At 42.9% G+C, this 21,808-nt stretch overlaps 1 protein-coding gene across 3 annotated transcripts in view; it reads right to left on the bottom strand.

The window, feature by feature from the left end:
- tmtc1 (transmembrane O-mannosyltransferase targeting cadherins 1) overlaps positions 1 to 19,742 on the bottom strand; it is a 128,666-nt gene extending 108,924 nt beyond the window's left edge. For all 3 annotated transcript variants that reach the window (XM_084330647.1, XM_084330649.1, XM_084330648.1), the window contains exons 1-2: positions 19,346 to 19,742; positions 3,935 to 4,112 (exon numbers count right to left, since the gene is read on the bottom strand). In XM_084330647.1, the coding sequence (XP_084186773.1) occupies positions 3,935 to 4,112; positions 19,346 to 19,644 (477 nt within the window). In that variant the 5' untranslated portion in view covers positions 19,645 to 19,742. The remainder of the gene's footprint in view (positions 1 to 3,934; positions 4,113 to 19,345) is intronic.
- Between the last annotated feature and the right edge of the window lie 2,066 nt (positions 19,743 to 21,808).

Raw genomic sequence — 21,808 nt, 5'->3', positions numbered from 1 at the left:
CTCCACAGAGTACATTACCCACCGGTGTATTAGGGTTGTGTACCGAACTCGTAACTTTGAACCCTTTCACTGCCACACTACAGAAGGTTAACCCTTTACTATCATCACACTACCAACGGTTACCGTTGGTTAGTGAAAGGGTTAACCTGCTGTGTGGCAGTGAATGTTTTTTTTTAATTATCTTTATTAGCGTTTTTTACAGCTTTTTCTGGCCATGCAGGACCGACAGAGGAGAGAGGGAGAACGGGAGGAGAAGCAGGGAGGACATGCGGCAAATGGCCACCGGGACTGGCGCTATATGGTGTGCTACTGGTGTGTTGTCGCAGTGAAAGGGTTAACAGTTTGGTAGTGCGGCAGTGAAAGGGTTAATGGTACTGACCGAATATATTACATTTATATAGCGCTTTTCTAGACACTCCAAGCACTCCCCACAACGTAGGGTGGAAATTGTCTCCTTCACCACCACTGGTAGCACCCAACCTTGGGCTACGCAGGCTCAATGGCTGCCATTACACTGGCACCCGGCACACACACATCACACTACACAATGGCTGAACGGCTCAGGAGACAGGGATTGATATCAGCCAATTAAGGGGAAGGGATGATTAGGTGGCCTTGATGTCAGAGACCTGATTGGGAATTTGGCCAGGAACGTCGGGGAACCCCCTTCTCTTTGCGATAGGCGTCCTGGGACCGAGATTCAGTCAGGACCCAAGATCAATCGGTACCACATTTCGGTACCTTTACATGTTTAGTATAAGAGTGTAATATACTAGACAAGAGGGAGCTTAAGGTAGAGCTTACAACACAAGTAGCACTAAGGAGACTAAACGAGGCTGCTCTTAACAATTTGAGTGCCAACGACGAGATTTCTTGTTAGTTCATGCCAACTGTTCAGTGCCAACGACGAGAGATATCGTTTTTTTATTTATTATCGATTTCAATTCATTTTTCATAAATTTAGCCTCATGTTATCAGTGGGGATCTGTCTGAACTCTAACAGGGAAAATACCGCCCCCTATCGTCTCTCCGGATGGTACTGCACCCCTTTGGATTGGATTGAATGAAACACATGGAGAAAAAAAAAGTCCTGCTTCCACATTTTACTTGTCAGACATGTAACCGAAGACGATCGAAGTCATCGCCCACCACCAGAACAGCGGTAAATGTGTGTTTCCAGTACCCAGCGTTGGATAAATAAACGTGATCGATATTTGGAATGGCAATCAGGAATTGGAATAATCTTTTTGGAGAACATCTGATCTGAGGTAAGGAATCTGTTTTACCAGTCTTGGGATAATCAGAGCTATTTTCACCTATATATCAGCGTGTGCCATATGTGTGTATGTGTGTGTCTGTGTGTGTGTGCGATCAGGAAATAAGATAATCGATTTTTCAGCCCGCTTCTATAGCGTGCATAAGTACACATATACTAACGATAATCTAGCGTTTATTTGAAAACTATTCATAAATAGGCCGAAAAATTACAACGAGTTTGGTGTATTCCAGTGTATTCCAGTAAAGGGCGTTTATCACAGAATCTTTATTTTCTTCTGGAACTTTCATAAAACGAGCGTTTTTCAAAATGGTATAAAACGGAAATGAACCGATTAAAAAACTATCCGGTTCGACAATGTTGACTGCAAACAAGTCATTGATAAGCGACGGCCATATTAGACACATAATTTAAGATATAGTTTATGCGTTCGCTCCATCATTGAAGTGGGTGTTGGCACGCAACAGGGTTCCGGGGCGCGTGTATATTTTCCCTAACGGAGTTGCACTTCCGTGTTCGGTTTGCGCGATCTGATTGGCCACTGACTCTACGCCCAAACAGCGCGTTACACTAGTTCTGCTAACAGCCTGCAGCGAGCATTATCCAATTCATATCAATCGAAATAACGTATTGTTTTCATCTCTCTATATTAACGTGATTCCATCAACACAACATAAATGTTCAAAACACGACAAGACAGTTTGCATCACTTCCCACGGTTCTCGGCACTTATTCTACCGGTAGTTGTTGCCACGGTATTGGGTCTTTGGGTGAATACTTCATTGGCAGGGAAGAAGAACACTGATAGCGGTGTGTGGACCGTCCCGCGAGTCCCAGGCCGCCGTCCCGCGAGCCCCAGACCGCCGTCCCACGAGCCCCAGACCGCGAGCCCCAGACCGCCGTCCCGCGAGCGTGAACACTTTAGGCAACAAACTTGCGCTTCCGTGTTGCTCTGAATTACTCTGATTGGCCGAGCGCGCGCATGCGCATGAGCCACGAGGCGCTCCTCAGAGGCAGGAATACTAAGCTCCCCCTTAAGCTCCGCGAGAAAAGAGAGAGGCTGAAAACCTGCAGCTTTTTATAGATTACTGTCCCGTCTCTTGGGTCTTTGGAAAGACCAGACGAGGTCAGAGGCTAATATTTACTGAGGATGGCCAGATAATGTTGATATTTAAACTAGGACCGGGACTTTATCGCGTTCATTTTCGATGAATTAACTACAGAAAAAATTAAACATTCATTAATTCATTCATTTCATTAGCACTCAAACTGAGAACTTGAGCTTATCGGAGTCATATGAGGTCACGACAGTGGGAGTGGGATATTTCGAAAGGTGAGAAATAGTGTATCCAGATGTTAGCAATATTTTGGCTAGATTTCACCTAACTCCATGTTTGTTTAACATGTTTATTTAGTTTCCGTTAGAAAAAATTGTTGCCGGCCTCAGTGTCCGGTAGATTTCAATCTACCGGTCAAATGAGAGAAATTCCGGTCAGAGTTTATTGAGCTTAAAAACAATTGATAGGCAAAAGAATGACAACAAAACAAAAGAATGACATCATCAAGGCATGTAGATTTATAATATTTTTACTTAAAACTAGGCTACTTTTGCGTATAAAGTCATTATATTCCAAATAAAATAAGTCCTGAGACTCGTGCTGCTGCCGACTTTAAATCAAATAGGTGTCTGTGGGCAGTCGCCCGACATTAATAAACAACAGTCTGTTATAATCAAATTTTTATGAGCTAACGAATTCCGTTATATTGGACATTTGTATTAATTATATCAAGCGAAGAACTGAGAAATTTGACAGAGAGAGACGGCAACATTATCGTGGGTTTGCGTGACGACTCTCTCTCTCTCCACCTCCCAATGACTTATTTGCGAGAGTATGTCGATGCAGAGCAGCAGATTCAGCTGTTATTGGCTCTTTTCTGGGGACCGCACAGCAGCGCCCCCCACCCAACATTGAATTGAAAATGGCTGAATTGGAGTACTGCTGGAGTACTGCATTGTGCTGCTGCTGCTCCGGCTCTGCAGCTTCACAAAAGTTCGCACACCCAGCACTAAGCTCTCGCTGACAACGTCGTTGTCATTATTAGAAGCAGCGATGAAACAAATGTAATGATTGTTTCGTTCATCGCATAGGCTATTTAATTTTAGCCTATTTTAATACAATTCAAATAATCAAATTGTGCTTGGACTCAGGGAATTATTTTCACCGGACATTAAGACCGGAGAGATTAAATATGTCGGACTTCAACAGATTTTGCCGGTCAAATACCGGTAATTACCGGCTAACGGAAACGCTGACACCTTGCACCACTTTCTCACTGCCGCGATCGATTCTGAGTGCTACGCTTTCAGTATCAGCCTATACCGCTAGAGGGTGGGGACACTGGGGACCGACCACCCAAACAACCAACCCACAGAGTGAGCTATAGAGCGGTTGATCGCAGCTAAAACATTATTGAGATATATAAATAATTACAATTTCTCCATTAGAAAGATCTAACATGCATGAAAACCAAGTCACTTTGTTGTGATTTCTGACATGGACATGGTGTGTGTGTGTGTGTGTACACTCACGGCCTCAGTGTGGATGGGGTGTGTGTGCGTGTATGTGTGTGTGTGTGTGTGTGTGTGTGTGTACTCACGGCCTCGGTGTGGATGGGGTGCACGGAGAAGAGGAGTGCAGTGAGGAAGGCCAGGCGTGAGTCATGGAACACGCAGCGTTCACACGTGTTCATCAACAGACAGGTCACCCCACAGTGAAGACACACGTTTACCACATGGAAATACACTGGAGTCATACCTCCTAGAAGGATGTTTAACCTGAGAGAGAGAGAGAGAGAGAGAGAGACAGAGACAGAGACAGAGAGAGAGAGAGAGATTACCGCATGGCAATACAGAAAAGATACCACCTAGAAGGATGTTTAATCTGAGAGAGAGAGAAAGAGAGAGTTTACCACATGACAATACAGAAGAGATACCACCTAGTAGGATGTTTAACCTGAGAGAGAGAGAGAGAGAGAGAGAGAGAGAGAGAGGGGCTCTGGGGTGGAATGGAGATTTGCGTCAGAGTTATTTATCCGAGTGCCTTGCACAAACTGGACCGTTCATAAATTCCGGGCACTATCAGAATTCCTGTTTGTTTATTCAGAGCATCACCTCCTCTGAGTGTTCAGTGTGTCACTCCAGCCATTCTGGCCCAAGCATAGGAGCAACAGAGGGTTCTAATGTTTAAAATCAAGGAAGTTCCAAGTCAGTCAGAAGATCCTTAAGAACTTCTACTCATGTACAATAGAGATCATCCTGACTGGCAACATCACCTCCTGGTTTGGGAATAGCACTGCACAAGACTGTAGCAGACTACAAAGAGTGACACGTTCACGGTCAAGCAAGCGATACCGGAGTCTCAAGGCGAGCACAGAAAGACTCAGAAGAAGCTTCTATCCCCAGGCCATCAGGCTGCTCAACGAACAATAAACACTATGCAACAACCATCAAATGCACACAGCACACACATCCACACGCACACACTCACTTTAAACAAACAACACACTGCAGCACCCACTCTCCACACTTTAGATCACCTAAACACACTTTATATTTATTGGTAAAGGATTTGCACTACAACTCGTACACCTTACTGTAAATTGTACCTAAATTGTACCTCATCCCATTTCTGCCTTGCACTATATAGTATTGTATATTAGTACATTGCATAGTATATTGTATATTGTATGGTAACTCAGTTACTTCTATTCTGCATCGAACATTGTACATATGTCTATACTGAACACTGTGACCTCTATTTTTACTTCTATTTTACATGCTATACTATTTTATTTCACACTTATCTTGTCTAGCACAGTCTCTGGAGCGTAACAGTAAGAAGCATTTTGTATAAAAGTATTCTGTACTTCTGTATGACAACTATTAAAGAAACTTGAAACTTGAACTTGAACTTGCTTATCAAGCTAACTGGCTAACCTTGCTAGCATGCTCAGAGACAACATTTCAACGGCGACCCAGAAAATGCATGTGTGTGTGTGTGTCCTGTGTCGCCCATCTCGCATGTGTGTGTGCAGGCACGTTGGAACTTTAAATCGGTAGGGGGTGCGGCCTTTGAGCCGCCACGGGGGGGTCGCCAGATGATAATAAAAAAATAAATAAATAAAAAATTGCAGTCAGGCCACTGAACTTAGAAGCAGGCCAGGCCAGTGTTTCTAGTTGCACCAGTGCAATAGTTAGATAACCTAGGTGGGGAACAACCAGGAGATCACTGCAACTCACACAAGTTGGAGAACTATCTCTCGCTCTCTCTTGCTCTCACACACACACATTGGTGGAGGCGGGACACTGCTAATCATTGACACATGCTAGCCTGTAATAATCCCCCCCAGATAAATCTACTTTGAATTTGATATATTGCAAATATATGCCATCACACACACTGGCATTTAAAGGGTTAGAATTATAAAATTAATATGTGGTGTTATGATCAGGGCTGAAGTTGAATAAAATATTGTATTTATCAATTACAAAAAAACTGAAAATCCATAAAAATCTGTGTTGTTGCTAATCATACATATGCTAGCCTGTTTTTTAACAATAATTTGTGATGCCATCACAAACACTGGCATTTAAAGGGTACAAATAAAAGAATTCCTGCACCAGAATGCAGGAAATGAGGTCTTTGTAACAAAATAAATCCTGGTGGGGGACGCCCAGACCCCCTGCTTAAAAAGTGGCCTGACTGGGGCTATATTTTGCACTATATTTCCTGGCCTGAATGATTTCCCCAGTCCGGCCCTGGTTAAAAGCCTCCAATGCTTATTAGTGTGTGTGCGTTTGAACGTTTGCATGTTTCAACCATACATTTCCATTCCCCAGTCCGGCCCTGGTTAAAAGCCTCCAATGCTTATTAGTGTGTGTGTGCGTTTGAACGTTTGCATGTTTCAACCATACATTTCGATTTATAAAAAAAAAAAAAAAAAAAAAAAGCAAATTTTTATTTTTATTTTTTTTACCTCCTATAATAGTGGGGGTCGCGGCTCTCTTGACAGTTTTTTTTGGGTCGCGGCCTGAAAAGTTTGGGAACCCCTGGTCTAGCCTGTACCCTGCAGACATGTTGCTGGCCCCGTCAAAACAGTATCCTATCAGCCTCTCCATGGGCAGGTCAAGGCGTAAAAGTATTTTATACACAAAAACAGCGTCTCGGCTGTTGTGTCTGGGGCATTGCAGCACCCCCCGCACCCCCCTTCCAATGTGCCTGTGTGTGTCCCCGCTGCATGACGATGTAGCAATGTGCTACAAATAAAGACTTCTTCAAAGTCCACTTTCATTCAACACCACGGTCGTATCCATTCCGCCACCTAAAAAATATCCAATTTAGGTGGCAAAGTGGGGGAGGGGGGTATTTAACTGAGTTTACACCGACGGGGCTACGATTGCAAGGTTTCAACTTCGTAACACAAGGAAGTAAGGAATGGTTAATCAAACAATCACTTAACAATACCTCTGTCACTTTACCGTGGGACTCTCACATCTAGATAGCCCATTCCATTATCCTGCGTGAGGTAATTGTCCTCCTAACCCTGAACAGAATATCAATTAATTTACTGCAGTGTGTGAATTCCAAGTGAAACGGCCTGATTGCTCTGAGCGTTGGATTCCTCCCTCTAATCTTCCCACATGCAGCAGCCCCATTGCAGAGGAAAAGGGCTGAAATATGCAATTCCATTCATCATAATTGGCACAGAATTGTCAGTTATCTTTCCACCCACACGGAATGTCAATACATTACCTCCTATAGCAAAGCCGTGTATTATAGTGAAGCATTAGTTCACGTAATCAGTCACGGCCTCTCGTAAAAGATTGTAATTAACCTGCCTTATGTTGCGTGAATCTACCCTTGAATCTACGGGTTGTAAAACACCCTGCAGCCCACAGTGGTAGATTCTAGCAGCACACACTCTCCATATAAAAACATATTCTCAATATCAACCAGTATTAGAGATTCTCAACATGAAAGGTCCAGGTAGGAAAAGCCCACATTTTTGATAATCAAAGGCTTTATGGAAGTAGGTGCTCAGTAGTGGTGGGGGAAAATATTGATACGTAGTAGTATCGCGATACTTTGCGTGACGATACTGTATCGATACAGGGATGCCAAGTATCATATTTATTTATATATATATATATATATATATATTAAAAAAAAAAAATATATATATATATATATATATATATATATATATATATATATATATGTTTGTATTTTTTTTTGTATAAGGAAGTTGCATTGTTCATTTCAATACCTGTAATAGTACAGTAGTCCACACACACATGTGTGCATTCAGTTAAGTTGGAATATGACTAATACAAACAGTTCAGTTTATCAGGTACATGCAACACAGATTGACATCCGTCTGCTTGAGAAAATACCATGTTCTGCAATAAAAATTATTGAAGTGAGATGAACAGACTGAACTTTATTTTATTATATAAAACATGTTGACAGTTTTACTTTGCAGTTGAAAAAAGGTAATAAATCGCAATATATCGCAATATTAATATTGCAAAACTCAGCATATCGCAATATATTTAGTATCGCAATACTATCGTATCGTGACTCAAGTATCGTGATAGTATCGTACCGTGAGGCCTCTGGTGATTCCCACCCCTAGTGCTTAGCCCCTCCCCTCCTCATGTATGTTTGGTGTAGTCCAGTGTCATCCTTTGTAACACCAGGAGGAAGCTGGAGCATGTGCAGTAGTTTAGGAGCTATATCTCTGTACAGGCCCGGACTGGCCATCGGGAGCACTGGGAGTTTTCCCGGTGGCCTGGCCTGCACAGATAAAAAAAAAATATATATATATATCTATATATATATATATATATATATATATATATATTATATAAAAAAGAAATTATACATTTTAATTCTTTTTAAATTATTATTATTATTATTTTTGCCAGGCCATTGTTTCTAGTTGCGGCGGCGCGATAGTTAGATAACGTAGGTGGGTGGGGAACAACCAGGATTTCACCGTCTGCGACAGAGTTGGAGAACTATCTCTCTGACTCACTCCCTCTCGCGGATCACACACACACATGGAGCCGCGCTGCCGCATGTGATTGGTGGAGGCGGGACCAGGCGATACAACTGATTGACAACGGAGACGGCGAATGGAATGGCAGATGGCACTCTGCAGAATAATAGCCAGTGAGCCAGGTAGTGAGGGACTCGGGAGAGATCAGAGAGGGAAAGTCAATTAACGTTGATGTCAAGATGGACAGTGGAAGAAAGAGAACGGGTGGAGCAGAGAGGGAGAAAACAAAAAAAAGAAAGGCCCTTACAGGAGATGCTGCTAAATCCGGCAACATTTATCAAATGTTTTCTTGCACCAAAGTCAAGGGACAAGCAGGTTAGTCAGTGATACAAATAAACATGGATGTTAGCTAGCTAACGTTACCATGCAATGCATCATCATCTCCCCTGTCAAAAGCCCAATGTTAAATCTGCCAAGAAACAAGTAAATAATTTAACCCTTGTGTGTCTGAAAACTAAAGTGTTATACTCTTACCATATTAGGGGACTAAATTGAAAAACGCCATAAAAAGATTATATGTTGAAATAATTTCCCACTTTCTTTTCCATAAATATTTTATTCAACTTCAGCCCTGATTTTTTTTGTAATGTCAGATTAAAAATGAAATACTCCCACTTTTCTGAAAAGAGTTGTTAAATCTGACATTACAAAAAACAATATTTGGTGGTTATGATCGGGGCTGAAGTTGAATAAACAATTTATGAAAGAGAAAGTCAAAAGAATTCCAAGATAATTCAAAGATTACACACCTTTACCACATATATTGGCTACAAACATAATCACTGCAAAGTTATCAAAAATAAGAATCTGATCAGACACAAGGGTTAAGTTGTTGTTCCCTTTCTAATTTCCTCAAAAACATCTAGTCTAGTTAATGTGATCAATATTATTTGACAATTGATGCTTTTTGTTGGAAATTTCAGTCAGTGAGCTCATACTTTGAGCTCATAATTTTATAGTTAATGATTGAGACAACGCAATCTTCTGTCTTCGTTGTGCATGCATGCGTGTGCTCACCACACGCAATACATGTGTCACACTATTCTGGCAGTGGCTACTGTTATTATAGTATTGTTAATGAAAGGTCTGTTATTTAATGTTTGTGTAAAGGGCTATGTTAACTGTTGATGGGTAGTGCATCAGTAAACTGAATAGGGTATTGTGCTCTTGCTCTGTTTGAATAGGTGGAGAGAGTAGTTAACTGTATTATAATAGTAAATAGAAATATATGTTGTGCTCTTGCTTTTTTCTTTTTGAAGATGGAGAGAGTAGCGTTGCTAGTGCCACAACAGTTTTATTTGAGGTTCATAACAGTACATTGTACTAAGCAATTGTTGGCTCATTAGTTTGTGATTCACATGCACTAAAATTCACCAGAATGGAGGAAATTAAGTCTTTGTAACAAAAATGTTCCTGGTGGGGGACTCCCAGACCCGCCTCTTAAAACAAAGCCTGACTGGGGCTATATTTCGCGCTATATCATATCCCGGTATGAATTATTTCCCCAGTCCGGCCCCGTCTCTGTAACACCAGGAGGAAGCTGGAGCATGTGATGTAGTTTAGGAGCTATATCTCCGTAACACCAGGAGGAAGCTGGAGCATGTGCAGTAGTTTAGGAGCTATATCTATGTAACACCAGGAGGAAGCTGGAGCATGTGCAGTAGTTTAGGAGCTATATCTCTGTAACACCAGGAGGAAGCAGGAGCATGTGCAGTAGTTTAGGAGCTATATCTCTGTAACACCAGGAGGAAGCTGGAGTGTGTGATGTAGTTTAGGAGGAGCTATATCTCTGTAACACCAGGAGGAAGCTGGAGCATGTGCAGTAGTTTAGGGGCTATATCTCTGTAACACCAGGAGGAAGCTAGAGCATGTGCAGTAGTTTAGGAGGAGCTATATCTCTGTAACACCAGGAGGAAGCTGGAGCATGTGCAGTAAGGCTGTCCCCGAAGCCTGTTTTTGGGATTCGAACTTCGTCAGGGTTTTTCGAACTAACGTTCGAACCTTCGTTTTTAAATTTCAAAAATAAAAACAAATGTTTTTATAAATATCATCAAACTAAATACTCAATTTGAATAAAGTGATTAATCCGATTAAATTAGTCTTTTTTTTTTTCAGCCCCAGACCCAGCCCAGGGAGAAGCCCCAGCCAACTAAATCAACTTTCTTTAATGAATATAACTCATCAGTTTCTTTTAATACTATACTATTAGTGTAGCCTAATCTTTATCTGCAACTGTGAAGAAAAACCAGAAAAAAAAAAATTAGAAAAAGAAATTAATTCAAATGTTGATTTAGAATTTGAATGCCAACGTAACAAACAAAGGTTTGAACGTTCGAACGTTTGGGCTCAGCCCTAATGTGCAGTAGTTTAGGAGCTATATCTCCGTAACACCAGGAGGAAGCTGGAGCATGTGATGTAGTTTAGGAGCTATATCTCTGTAACACCAGGAGGAAGCAGGAGCATGTGCAGTAGTTTAGGAGGAGCTATATCTCTGTAACACCAGGAGGAAGCAGGAGCATGTGCAGTAGTTTAGGAGGAGCTATATAATAATAATAATAATAATAATAATAATAATAATGGCTTGGATTTATATAGCGCTCTTCATGACACCCAGAGCGCTTCACAGAGTCCATTCTTCGTTCATACACAGTCATACCGGTGCTATATCTCTGTAACACCAGGAGGAAGCTGGAGCATGTGATGTAGTTTAGGAGCTAGGCTTGGGCGGTATAATTTTTTTCATACCATCATACCTTGCTGACATAATACCCCGGTATACGGTATGACTTTCATTTTCATCAGCGGGGGGGGGAACCTGTGTTACTCAGAATGGTAGCCAGAAGCCTGCAGCATCCTAGTGCTACTATCGTTAGCTCTCAGAATGGTAGCCAGAAGCATCCTAGTGCTACTATCGTTAGCTCTCAGAATGGTAGCCAGAAGCCTGCAGCATCCTAGTGCTACCATCGTTAGCTCTCAGAATGGTAGCCAGAAGCCTGCAGCATCCTAGTACTAATAACGTTAGCTCTCAGAGCGGTAGCCAGTTAGCCTGCAGCACCCTAGTACTAGTAACATTAGCTCTCAGAACGGTAGCCAGTTAGCCCGCAGCACCAGCAACGGTAAGCGTGTCTCATTTAATTTCCACCACTGAAGCGGGTTTCCCCCCTATCGATTGCGTCCTCCTGTGTGTAGACAACCAGCTCTGCGTGTGCTCGCTCCACTAGTGAGGACTGGTCTCGCCCTCTGCTGGCGCGTGCTGTGTGTGTATATATATATATATATTAGAGCTGGGCTGTTAACGGCATTAACGTGCTGCGTTAACGCTATACGAGTATCGCGCGATAATATAATTAACGCATTAATCTTTAAAAAATAAAAATAATAATAATAAAAAAAATAAAAAAATACCTTTATTTACCCAGGCTGAGCACAGATGCTCTTTTTCAGGAACGCCCTGCTTCACATTCACACAGTTCCATTCACACCTGGGAGCTGCCCAGTACAACCACAGTTGACACCATTGGCCACTGAGCAACTCCACTGGAGCAGTTGATTCAAGCCATGTCACATAGTTCAAGTTTGAAATGATTCTTTCTGTTTTGCTCCTGAGAGTGTGCTAGATACTGTACTGTACTGGTAATATTATTTATTTGTGTTAACTTCTGAATAAAACAACTTATTAAACACAAGTACATCTTATTGAACATTATTTTGATATTTCATTACCAATTATCATTGGCAAAACAGCTTTTTCAAACAGTCTGTAATGCATTTTGGAAACGGGAGATGGGCTCATTAGCCATTTTAATCTAGATTAATCTAGATTAAATCCAGGATTGCAGATAGATTAATCTAGATTAAAAAAATTAATCTATGCCCACCTCTAATATATATATATATATAATATATATAGTTTAGGAGCTACAGTATATCTCTGTAACACCAGGAGGAAGCAGGAGCATGTGCAGTAGTTTAGGAGCTATATATCTGGCCTGACAATATGCAGAGCTGCCTGGCTGTGGGCTCATTTAACTTTGCAGTAAAACAAATCTCCCACAAATGCAAGAGAGACCCAGAGTGGAATTCCCCCGTTAAGCCTTGGCAGAGGTCTGCAGTCTGCACGCGTTTACACAACGTCAATGTCCTCCCCCCTCTCTCTCCATCTACTGACCAGTATCCATCCTCCCTTCATCAGTATTTATAATCATCATGTCCTCTCTTCCTCCTGACTAGTTTATTCTCTCTCTCTCTCACACAGTCACATTCTGTACATTTAGCCACACACACCTATAGTTAGTACTTTTATTTAATTAATATTTTAGTGATAGGAATATCAATAGCCTACACAAATAGGTGGCAAGAGTTTACTTTGTATGTACATTATATCCAGTACCTATGAATCAGGGTAAAAGACTAGTATATGTATGTATGTTTACATTGTACGGTAGGGGTGTAAAGGTACACGTATCCGTACCGAACTGTTTCAGTGTGAAGGAAATCTGTGATTTTCATTTGGTTTATAACCGATATATAGAGATGAGCTTTAAGAGGGTAATACCATTATCATCATTTTTAGCATGCGTGTCTGTCTCCAGTCCAACTGGGCAGAGGGCCGTTATCAGCTGGGTGCCACAGCATCAAGGTCAGTGTCTACAGCAGCACTGAAGAAATAATATCAACTTTGCCGTTGCTATAGTGATCTGGGTCAAATAGCTGTGGTCAAAGATGGCCGTGTCGCATGACAACCAGAAGAGGGGCGAGGCCGTCGTTGCTATGACAAAGATCATATAAATCTAACAGTGGTTCCGGGTAAGGGCAGACTAAGAACGATCTAGACACGAAGCTGACGCGAGCGGACGTTGATCAGAGACTTTGAAACGGCTCCTCCCCACGAAAGGGGGGGGGGGGGGGGTGGCACGACAACCGCGAAGGCTTTTGGATAACAGCTAGGCCGCAGGATCACCGAGCGGGGTGAGAGGAGAGATAATTAGAATAATGAATTTAGTGTTCCATCAAAGACTTTTCTCAAGGACAATACGAGATGGGTAACATCTGAGGCTTTTGTTTATGTAATAAACAACATTTTTCAAGAAAAGGTACTACGCTGTCCAGTGTCGAATACTTATGGTTACGGAGTGCATTAAAGGGGAATGACAAAGATTGTACAGCCAGTATGGGAAGACGGAGAGAAATAAACACAACGCAGACACTACACGACGACAGCGATGCAGAGGTGATACTGGCTGATTGATCGGAATCTAACAAGTGTGTACCGTACCGAACGGAATATTCGTCGACAGCCCTACACGCACAATTAGTTACTACACACTACATCACCCCTGAGTGGAACATGGAAAGCCAAACTTTCCCCCACTGTACCGAAAACCCGTACCGAACCGTGACTTCAAAACCAAGGTACGTACCAAACCGTGGTTTTTGTGTACCGTTACACCCCTAATGTACGGTGTATCCAGTACCTATGAATCAGGGTAAAATACTGTAGTATATGTATGTATGTTTATGGTTTCTCACTGCTTGTGAATTTAGTGCACATTAATATATAGTATGGGCTGGGCGATATGGCCAAAAACGTTATCGCGATAAAATAATAAAATTATTTTCATATCACTCGATATCGATAATTATCGTCGATATAATTTCTGTCAAGTTTAATTAACTTCTTATGCCCGGCGCCGTTCTTCTACGCAGTAAACACGGCCCAGTGCATAGATTATTATATTCCACCAGGGGGCAACCTACCGCCACTGGATCATATGCATTATAAGAATGGAACTAACACAGTTAGCCAGAGCAAGCGGTGTATCCCACGACAATGTACTAACTATCACCCAAAAATACTCCGTTCCACCCCAATACATTGCAACGACGTCCACCGCATACCCCACACTACTCTAACCGTTACCCTCAGAATTCACGCCACACACCCACTCCGCACGTAAACTATAAAATAGCGGCGTGAAAGCTAATGATCCTAGCCAGCCTTGTGCACCGCGGGTCTCCTTCGCTGTCGCCATCTCCTTCACTGATTGGTTGTTAGTGCGCGTGTGCTGATATCCAAGCTTGGAAAATCGATATATCGAAACTTTGCGACCACGTTCCATGTTTATTTCGAGGATAGTTATAGTTATCGTTAGCGTTTCATCGCCCAGCCATGTTATATATATATACTTGGTTGTTTATCTGTAAATGTCTATTGTCATGTTTATATGTTATGTGTCTGACCCCAGGAAGAGTAGCTGATGTTCTGCATCAGCTAATAGGGATCCTAATAAAATCATACATCTCATCTCATTGCTACAGTCATAACTCCCTTCAGTGCACATTTCAGTCCTCGCCTATGGATGTTTGTATTTACTGTGTGTGTGTGTGTGTGTTTGTGTCTTGTTTGCCCTGAGGATATTTCAGAGGCCCTGCTGTGATCACTGACACAGAAACACACTGCTACACTTAACACACTTCCACAGGCAGGTGTGTGTGTGTGGGGGGGGGGGGGGGGCTATGAATATATTTGCCCATGACTGGAGCAGATCAGTATACAGTAAGTGACCTCAAGGGCAAAGGAGAGTGTGTGTGTGTGTGCGACCTCAAGGGCACAGGAGTGTGTGTGCAGGAATGTGTCCATATGTTGTCTTGCATGCATATTGTGTACAAACAGTCCCTTCTTCCCCGGTGATGTGATACAGGCTGTATGCTGCAGAGTGTTGGGCAGAACTCACTTTGTCCTATGAGCCAGAGACGCAGGGATGTTACTGACCAAGTGGCCGGAGCAGAGACTCATTTTAACACCGGAGATATTATGGGATGGATGTTTGAATGGAATGTGGTGGATATATTATGAGGTCGTTGTTTGAATGGAAGGTGATGGAGATATTATGGATTTGTATTCCAGTATGTGGGCGTAAAACTGTACATTGGAGGTGGTTGGGTGGGGGGGGGTTGGGTAGGAGGGGTGGGTGGGTGGGGGACACTGTACAAGCAAAACTGTACATTGGAATATTGACAAAACCATACTTGGTCATTTACTGTACATTGGAGGGGGTTGGGTTAGGACATTTACAGGGGCCAGTTTCGAATTGCAGTCTCCCATAGGTGTTCTTTGAGAGTGGTTTTGAAAGTGGGTAGGGCATTCCACATTTATGTGGCATAATTGCAAAACGTTTTTAGTCCCTTGTTTGAGCCGAATCTGGGTTTAACATGATTTGTGGAGCTCCCTCTGGTGTTGCGATCGTGGTATTCACTGACCTTTGGGAAGTATTTTGACATGTACATGGGTACCTTGGTCGCGTAGTGTATCTTGTAGACCAGGCCCATTGCAAGTTGCTGCTGATCAGTCATCATCACACAATATAATATGTCTACTGCTTAGTAAAGACACACACACAACCTCACTGTTATAATCACATGTTGTGACTATTTTTCAGTCAAAGAGGCCTTTTGTTATCTCCCCTCAACTGTGGGAAATGAAGCTTTGAGACAAAAAAACATCTTTGAAATGTATTTTTCAGACAGAGCGAGAGAGAGAGTGAGAATGCTGTTCATCGACTTAAACTCAGCATTCAATGCCATCATCCTAACCAACAGACCCCAGTATGTTAGGGTTAGGGAGTCTCTCACCTCATCCGCCCTCATCCTGAACACCGGCGTCCCACAAGGCTGTGTGCTGAGCCCTCTGCTCTACTCCCTGTTCACCCATGACCAGTGGTGCGTTCGGTGATTTCATACCTGGTTGCACTGTGTTTTAATGACACCACGTGCACACGCGCATGCGCATTAATGTTCCCTTGCGTGCGCACAGAATAAAGACAATGCCTAATTGCCTCTAGGAATGGAATGTAACACATTTCAATCACAAGTGTGTGAGGACGTATTTGAACACACCTGACGACCTGAGCTAGTGTTATGAAAAGTAGCCAGGTGGGTACTTGGCGAGTTGGCGCATCAGTCGAGTGCAGCGCATTGTTGTGTGCACGCGTGCGCACATCCGTGCATGTGCGTGCACGTGCTTCTGCGCACAGACCCGGTTGCACTGTGTGCAACCCCGTCCCATGACCAACGCACCAGTGCCCATGACTACACTCCTGTACATGGCGCCGCCGCCAACACCATTATCAATTTTGCAGACGACCCAGCGGTGGTGGTTCTCATCAGAAAAGAACAATGAGTCAGCCTTCAGGGAGTGGTGCGCCTACAATAATCTGGCCCTCAACACCAAGGAGCTCATTGTGGACTTCAGAAAGACCAAAGCAGGCACACACGTCTCGGTCAGTATCAACGCTTCACTCTCTTGGACCCTCAACAGCTCAACCAGCGTCTCTTCTTCCTGAGGAGACTGAGGAATCTCCTCAGATTCTGGTGAACTTCTACTGGTGCGCCACAGAAAGCATACTCACCGACACATGGATCAAAGTCTGGTATGACAACTGTTCTTCCTCAGACCAGTGCCACCCAACCTGCTCCAAAACTGAAATCTGTTGTCTATACTCAAATCCATGTTTATCTATAAATGGCTGCTTTTTTATATAGCGCTTTTATGCAAAGCGCTTTACAATTTGTTACTCACATTTTACACATTCACTCACACATTCACACACACATTCACACACAGACGGCGGAGGCAACCATGCAAGGTGCCAACCTGCTCATCGGGAGCAATTAGCAATCTATAAATACTGCCTACATCTGTGTTACACTGTATTCATACCTACTTTCATTATACTACTGATAGCCAATCTATAATTCTATTCCATATAACACTGTATATACATATATATATATATATTATATATATACTCATTATTTATACCACTAGTTAGATTGGTTATATTAACTATGGTGTGTTCATACTCGTACCACTGTATAATAATACTGTACATACATTCGTTTAGCACATTATTTACTCCATAGCTTTTTAATATATACTCCATATCCGCAGGTTATACTGTGTGTATATTACAATGAACGTCACTGCATTTGCACTCTGGTTAGATGCAAACTCAATTTTGTTGTACTCTGTACTTGTACAATGATGACAAAATTAATGCATTGAATCGAATATGAGATTCCAGACTCCACAATATAGTTTGGATTTAGTTTTAGTTTAAAGTAGTTTTAGATTTAGTTTGACAAGCTCGTTTTTTTAGAGTCGTTGGCCTGGAGCTAATGCTGTGTTATAAAATGCATCTCTCAGTCCGTTATTCCGATCCAGCCCCACTGCACTGAGACACGCCCTCAAAAGCACTTGGGAAGAGGAGGAGGAAGAGGAGGAAGACCATTAAAGAAACAGCCGAGCTTACCACAGCATTGTACCTTTCTGAGCTATCCGTGAAGTTTCCGACGTCCCTACTGTAGCCGAATCGATATCAAAACACGGAAAGGAAGTTCCAGAAATGCGCAACAGGTGCTGCGTAAAATCCTAATGTGCTGTAAAGTCCACACATCTGTCCGTTTCTAACCGGAGCTCATTTATACTAGATCGGTTTATTTGGCCTTGTCTGTCAACTTTATGTCTGTCTCTAGTTTTAAGATCTTTTACATTTCATGCCCATGAAAATGATGCTAGTGATCAATCCTGTGGGATATATCTCAACAAGTTAACTGCACCGCCAGCTCTCCCTGTTTTAGAAGTCATTACACAAATAAACCTTTAGTTTAGCAGATGTGCAACATCACAACCGCAACAACAAACTGCATTAGATCCCAACAACATGATGTACCCAAAGCTGTAAAGGAATGTGGATCACTACCCACTTTCAAAACCTCTCTCAAGAGACACCTACGGGAGACTGCAATTCAACACTGGCCCCTGTAAATATCCTAACCCAACCCCCTCCAATGTACAGTCATTTACCTAGTATGGTTTTGTCAATAGTCCAATGTACAATTTTGTTTGTTTGTACAGAGTCTCCCCCCCCTCAATGTACAGTTTTGCTTGTTTATACAGTGTGCCCCCCCCCCCCCCCCCCCCCAACCACCTCCAATGTAAATTACCCAGTATGGTTGTCAATATCCCAGTGTACCCAACCCCCCCCCACCCAACCTCCTCCAATGTACAGTTTCTACGTCAAATGTATATACTCCCTTTTCTTGACTCCTTCTGTATCACAAACAGTACTGTATTTGCAAATCTGGTATGTCATAAATGTATAGATGTAGCAGTACTGACTATCTGTATGTCATGTATGTCATATATGTCCTGATGAATTGAAAATGGGGGACCCTGGTGGAAACAAGACGAAAGTCTTTCTCTGGTCTGCATCCCCTTAACAATTGTGTGTATTGAGCTGTACTGTATTGTACCCATTCTGCAATCTGTTAATAAAGTTTTCAATCAATCAATCAATCAATGTCAGTCATCCTTAATTCAGTGGCCATGGACCCTACAGTCGATTTATTTGATTTGAGATTGGAAACAGAATAACGATGCCACCACAGCACTGACGAGACAAACTACAGAACATAAAGTACTACATCCAGATGTTGTGGAAACAGTCTGCGTGTAGCGGAGAGAAAGAGGCAGAGAGGGGAACTTACAGAAGGTGAGGAATCTGAGGATGCATAGCGGTCTGTACGACTTATTGACTTTACTTATGGCTCGTATTGAACTTACTTGAAGGAGAGGATGCAATTCACTATGAATTGAAAATGGGGGACCCTGATGTAAACAAGACGAAAGTCTTTCTCTGGTCTGCATCCGCTTAACAATTGTGTGTATTGAGCCGTACTGTATTGTACCCATTCTGCAATATGTTAAATAAAGTTTTCATTCATTCATGCATAGCGGTCTGTAAGACTTATTATGGCTCGTATTGAACTTACTTGAAGGAGAGGATGCAGAGCGGTCTGTAGGACTTATGGCTCGTATTGAACTTACTTGAACTAAGGAGAGGATGCACAGCGGTCTGTAGGACTTGTGGCTCGTATTGAACTTACTTGAAGGAGAGGACGCACAGCGGTCTGTAGGACTTGTGGCTCGTATTGTCCGCCATCCTCTTGCCCCAGAAGTCGTCGGTGAAGATGTTGCGCAGACTGGAGCCGGGCCGGACATCGGGGTTGTTGGTGATCGCCCAGACGTCATCGTGCACGAACTCCCCGTGGAGAGAGTTGCTGAAGCACAGCGCGCACAGAGACACCAGCACCACGTACCGACCCGCTCCTCCCCACCACGTCGCTGCAGAGAGCCGGAGCTGCTGGCGAGCTTTCTCCTCCTCGCGTCCCCGCTCCCCCGTCATCGTGTTGTCGAGCTTCGCCTGGCTTGATGCTCGGAGGTCGGAAAGAAGCTGAACGCGTAGGTAACCATCATGTCCTCCTCCCGGCTAGGCAGGTAGCGACTGAGTGACTGTCTGTGAGTTGACTGGTGCCTCTGGTCTGGCTGCTTGGAGAGCCAGCAGTGAAGAGAAACGCCTTCTGACGCATGCGCAGTCTCCGGGCTTGAGAGACGCATCAGGGCAAAAATCAATAGCGCGTCGTCATGTGTCAACAGATCATTGCGATGCCACAGACGTGACCCTTCTCTCTAGAAGAGAGCAATAAAAAAAACAATGATTCACCGCGAGGAAACAGAACCAAATACACAAATGAGACAAAACCAGAGACATAGAGACAGAACTAGACGATAGTAATACTGTCTATCTGTATGTCATGTATGTCATATATGTTATGATGAATTGAAAATGGGGGACCCTGATGTAAACAAGTCGAAAGTCTTTCTCTGGTCTGCATCCCCTTAACAATTGTATGTATTGAGCTGTACTGTACTGTACCCATTCTGCAATCTGTTAATAAACTTTTCAATCAATCAATCAATAGTGACAGTGATAGGGATTAGGGAGATGGGCATCATATACAATTATTTGGTCACATTAACCTAAGACAGGTCAACAATTATGCTACATTCATGAAATTTACTAACATTTGTATACTTTTTTTTATATATATATAATTAGATTAAAATGTATTGTCATTATACGGCACAAGTACAGTACAAAAACAAAAAGAAGTTTGGCATTCAACCAACGTACAAATGTAACAGTAAAGTGCAACAGCAATATACAATGTACAGGTGATTAAACTGGGTATAAAACATATAAATTAGTACTACTGAGTGTAGTGCTAATCAGATGTATAGAGTTGTTGTAGTATTCATATGTACAGTGATACAGGTATAAGACACTATGGTAGGTCACACTGGCCAGCAGTAAGGAATATATAATAAAATAGAGTAGAATAGAAATACTTTATTCATCCCGAGGGAAATTTGGCACTACAAATCGCTCACAGTAAACATTTAGGTAGACAAAAACAAAAGTCACAAATAAGAATTAAAATAAAATAAAATATACAGTAAAAATATACAGAAATATACAGTAAGTGATCCAGTGAGGCACAGTGATGCATTATAAAGTCTGATGGCTGTCGGAATGAAGGACTTCTATAGGGTTTACTAATTCATATAGGGAGGATAAGTGTAAGAGTTAACTAAAGCCAGAACCCAGATGCAGACACAAACAGGCAGAGACAATGTGGAATCAGAGAAAACCCAAATGACAGGTATATTTATTTAGAAAAAGGAGAATATGGTAACCAGGTCCTTAGACAGTCCAGGGAGTGAACAAGTAGCAGGGTAGTCACTAGTCAGACAAGCGGAGGGTCGTAGCTGGGAGCGGGTTCTCCAACGGTCCAGGAAGTAGGCGAGTTGCAGGGTAGTCAGACAAGCAGGGGGGTCATAGCCGGGACAGTCAGGGGATTCACACGGAGAAGAGTGGTCAGGCAGGCGTAGGTCAAACACAGGAATCCAGGACTCTGGAACAGGGTGTGAGCCATGTAAGGAATGGTAAATAGGAACTACGATCTGGCAACCTCATGACATCTGAGTGTAGCCGGTGTGATCTTGTCTGCGTTGTGTTTTAGTCGATTCGACCCCTGTTAAGGGATCGCCCTGAGTGGGAGTTGAACCCCGGACGCCCGCGTCACGGGCGGCATCACAGACCACTAAGGCTTCCGGGTCTGGATGCCTCTGGGAAGTGAGTTTTACTTGCAGTACCGCTTAACGTCCACAGCCACTTCACGACTTGTACCTCGTGACTGTGGATATACTGCGGTACCTCCGTTACACTCACCCCCCTAAACTCACTCCACCCAGGGCATCCGGGTCTAACGGCACCACATGTAGCCGGTGTGATCTTGTCTGCGTTGTGTTTTAGTCGATTCGACCCCTGTTAAGGGATCGCCCTGAGTGGGAGTTGAACCCCGGACGCCCGCGTCACGGGCGGCATCACAGACCACTAAGCAAGAAGTGAATTCACTTCTTGCTTCCGGGTCTGGATGCCTCTGGGGAGTGAGTTTTACTTGCAGTACCGCTTAACGTCCACAGCCACTACACGACTTGTACCTCGT

Source organism: Notolepis coatsorum (genome assembly GCF_963971535.1).
Source record: "Notolepis coatsorum genome assembly, chromosome: 15".
Taxonomy (NCBI): Eukaryota; Metazoa; Chordata; class Actinopteri; order Aulopiformes; family Paralepididae; genus Notolepis; species Notolepis coatsorum.
Note: the sequence above shows the minus strand (reverse complement) of the source record. Positions and strands in the feature narration are given on the sequence as shown.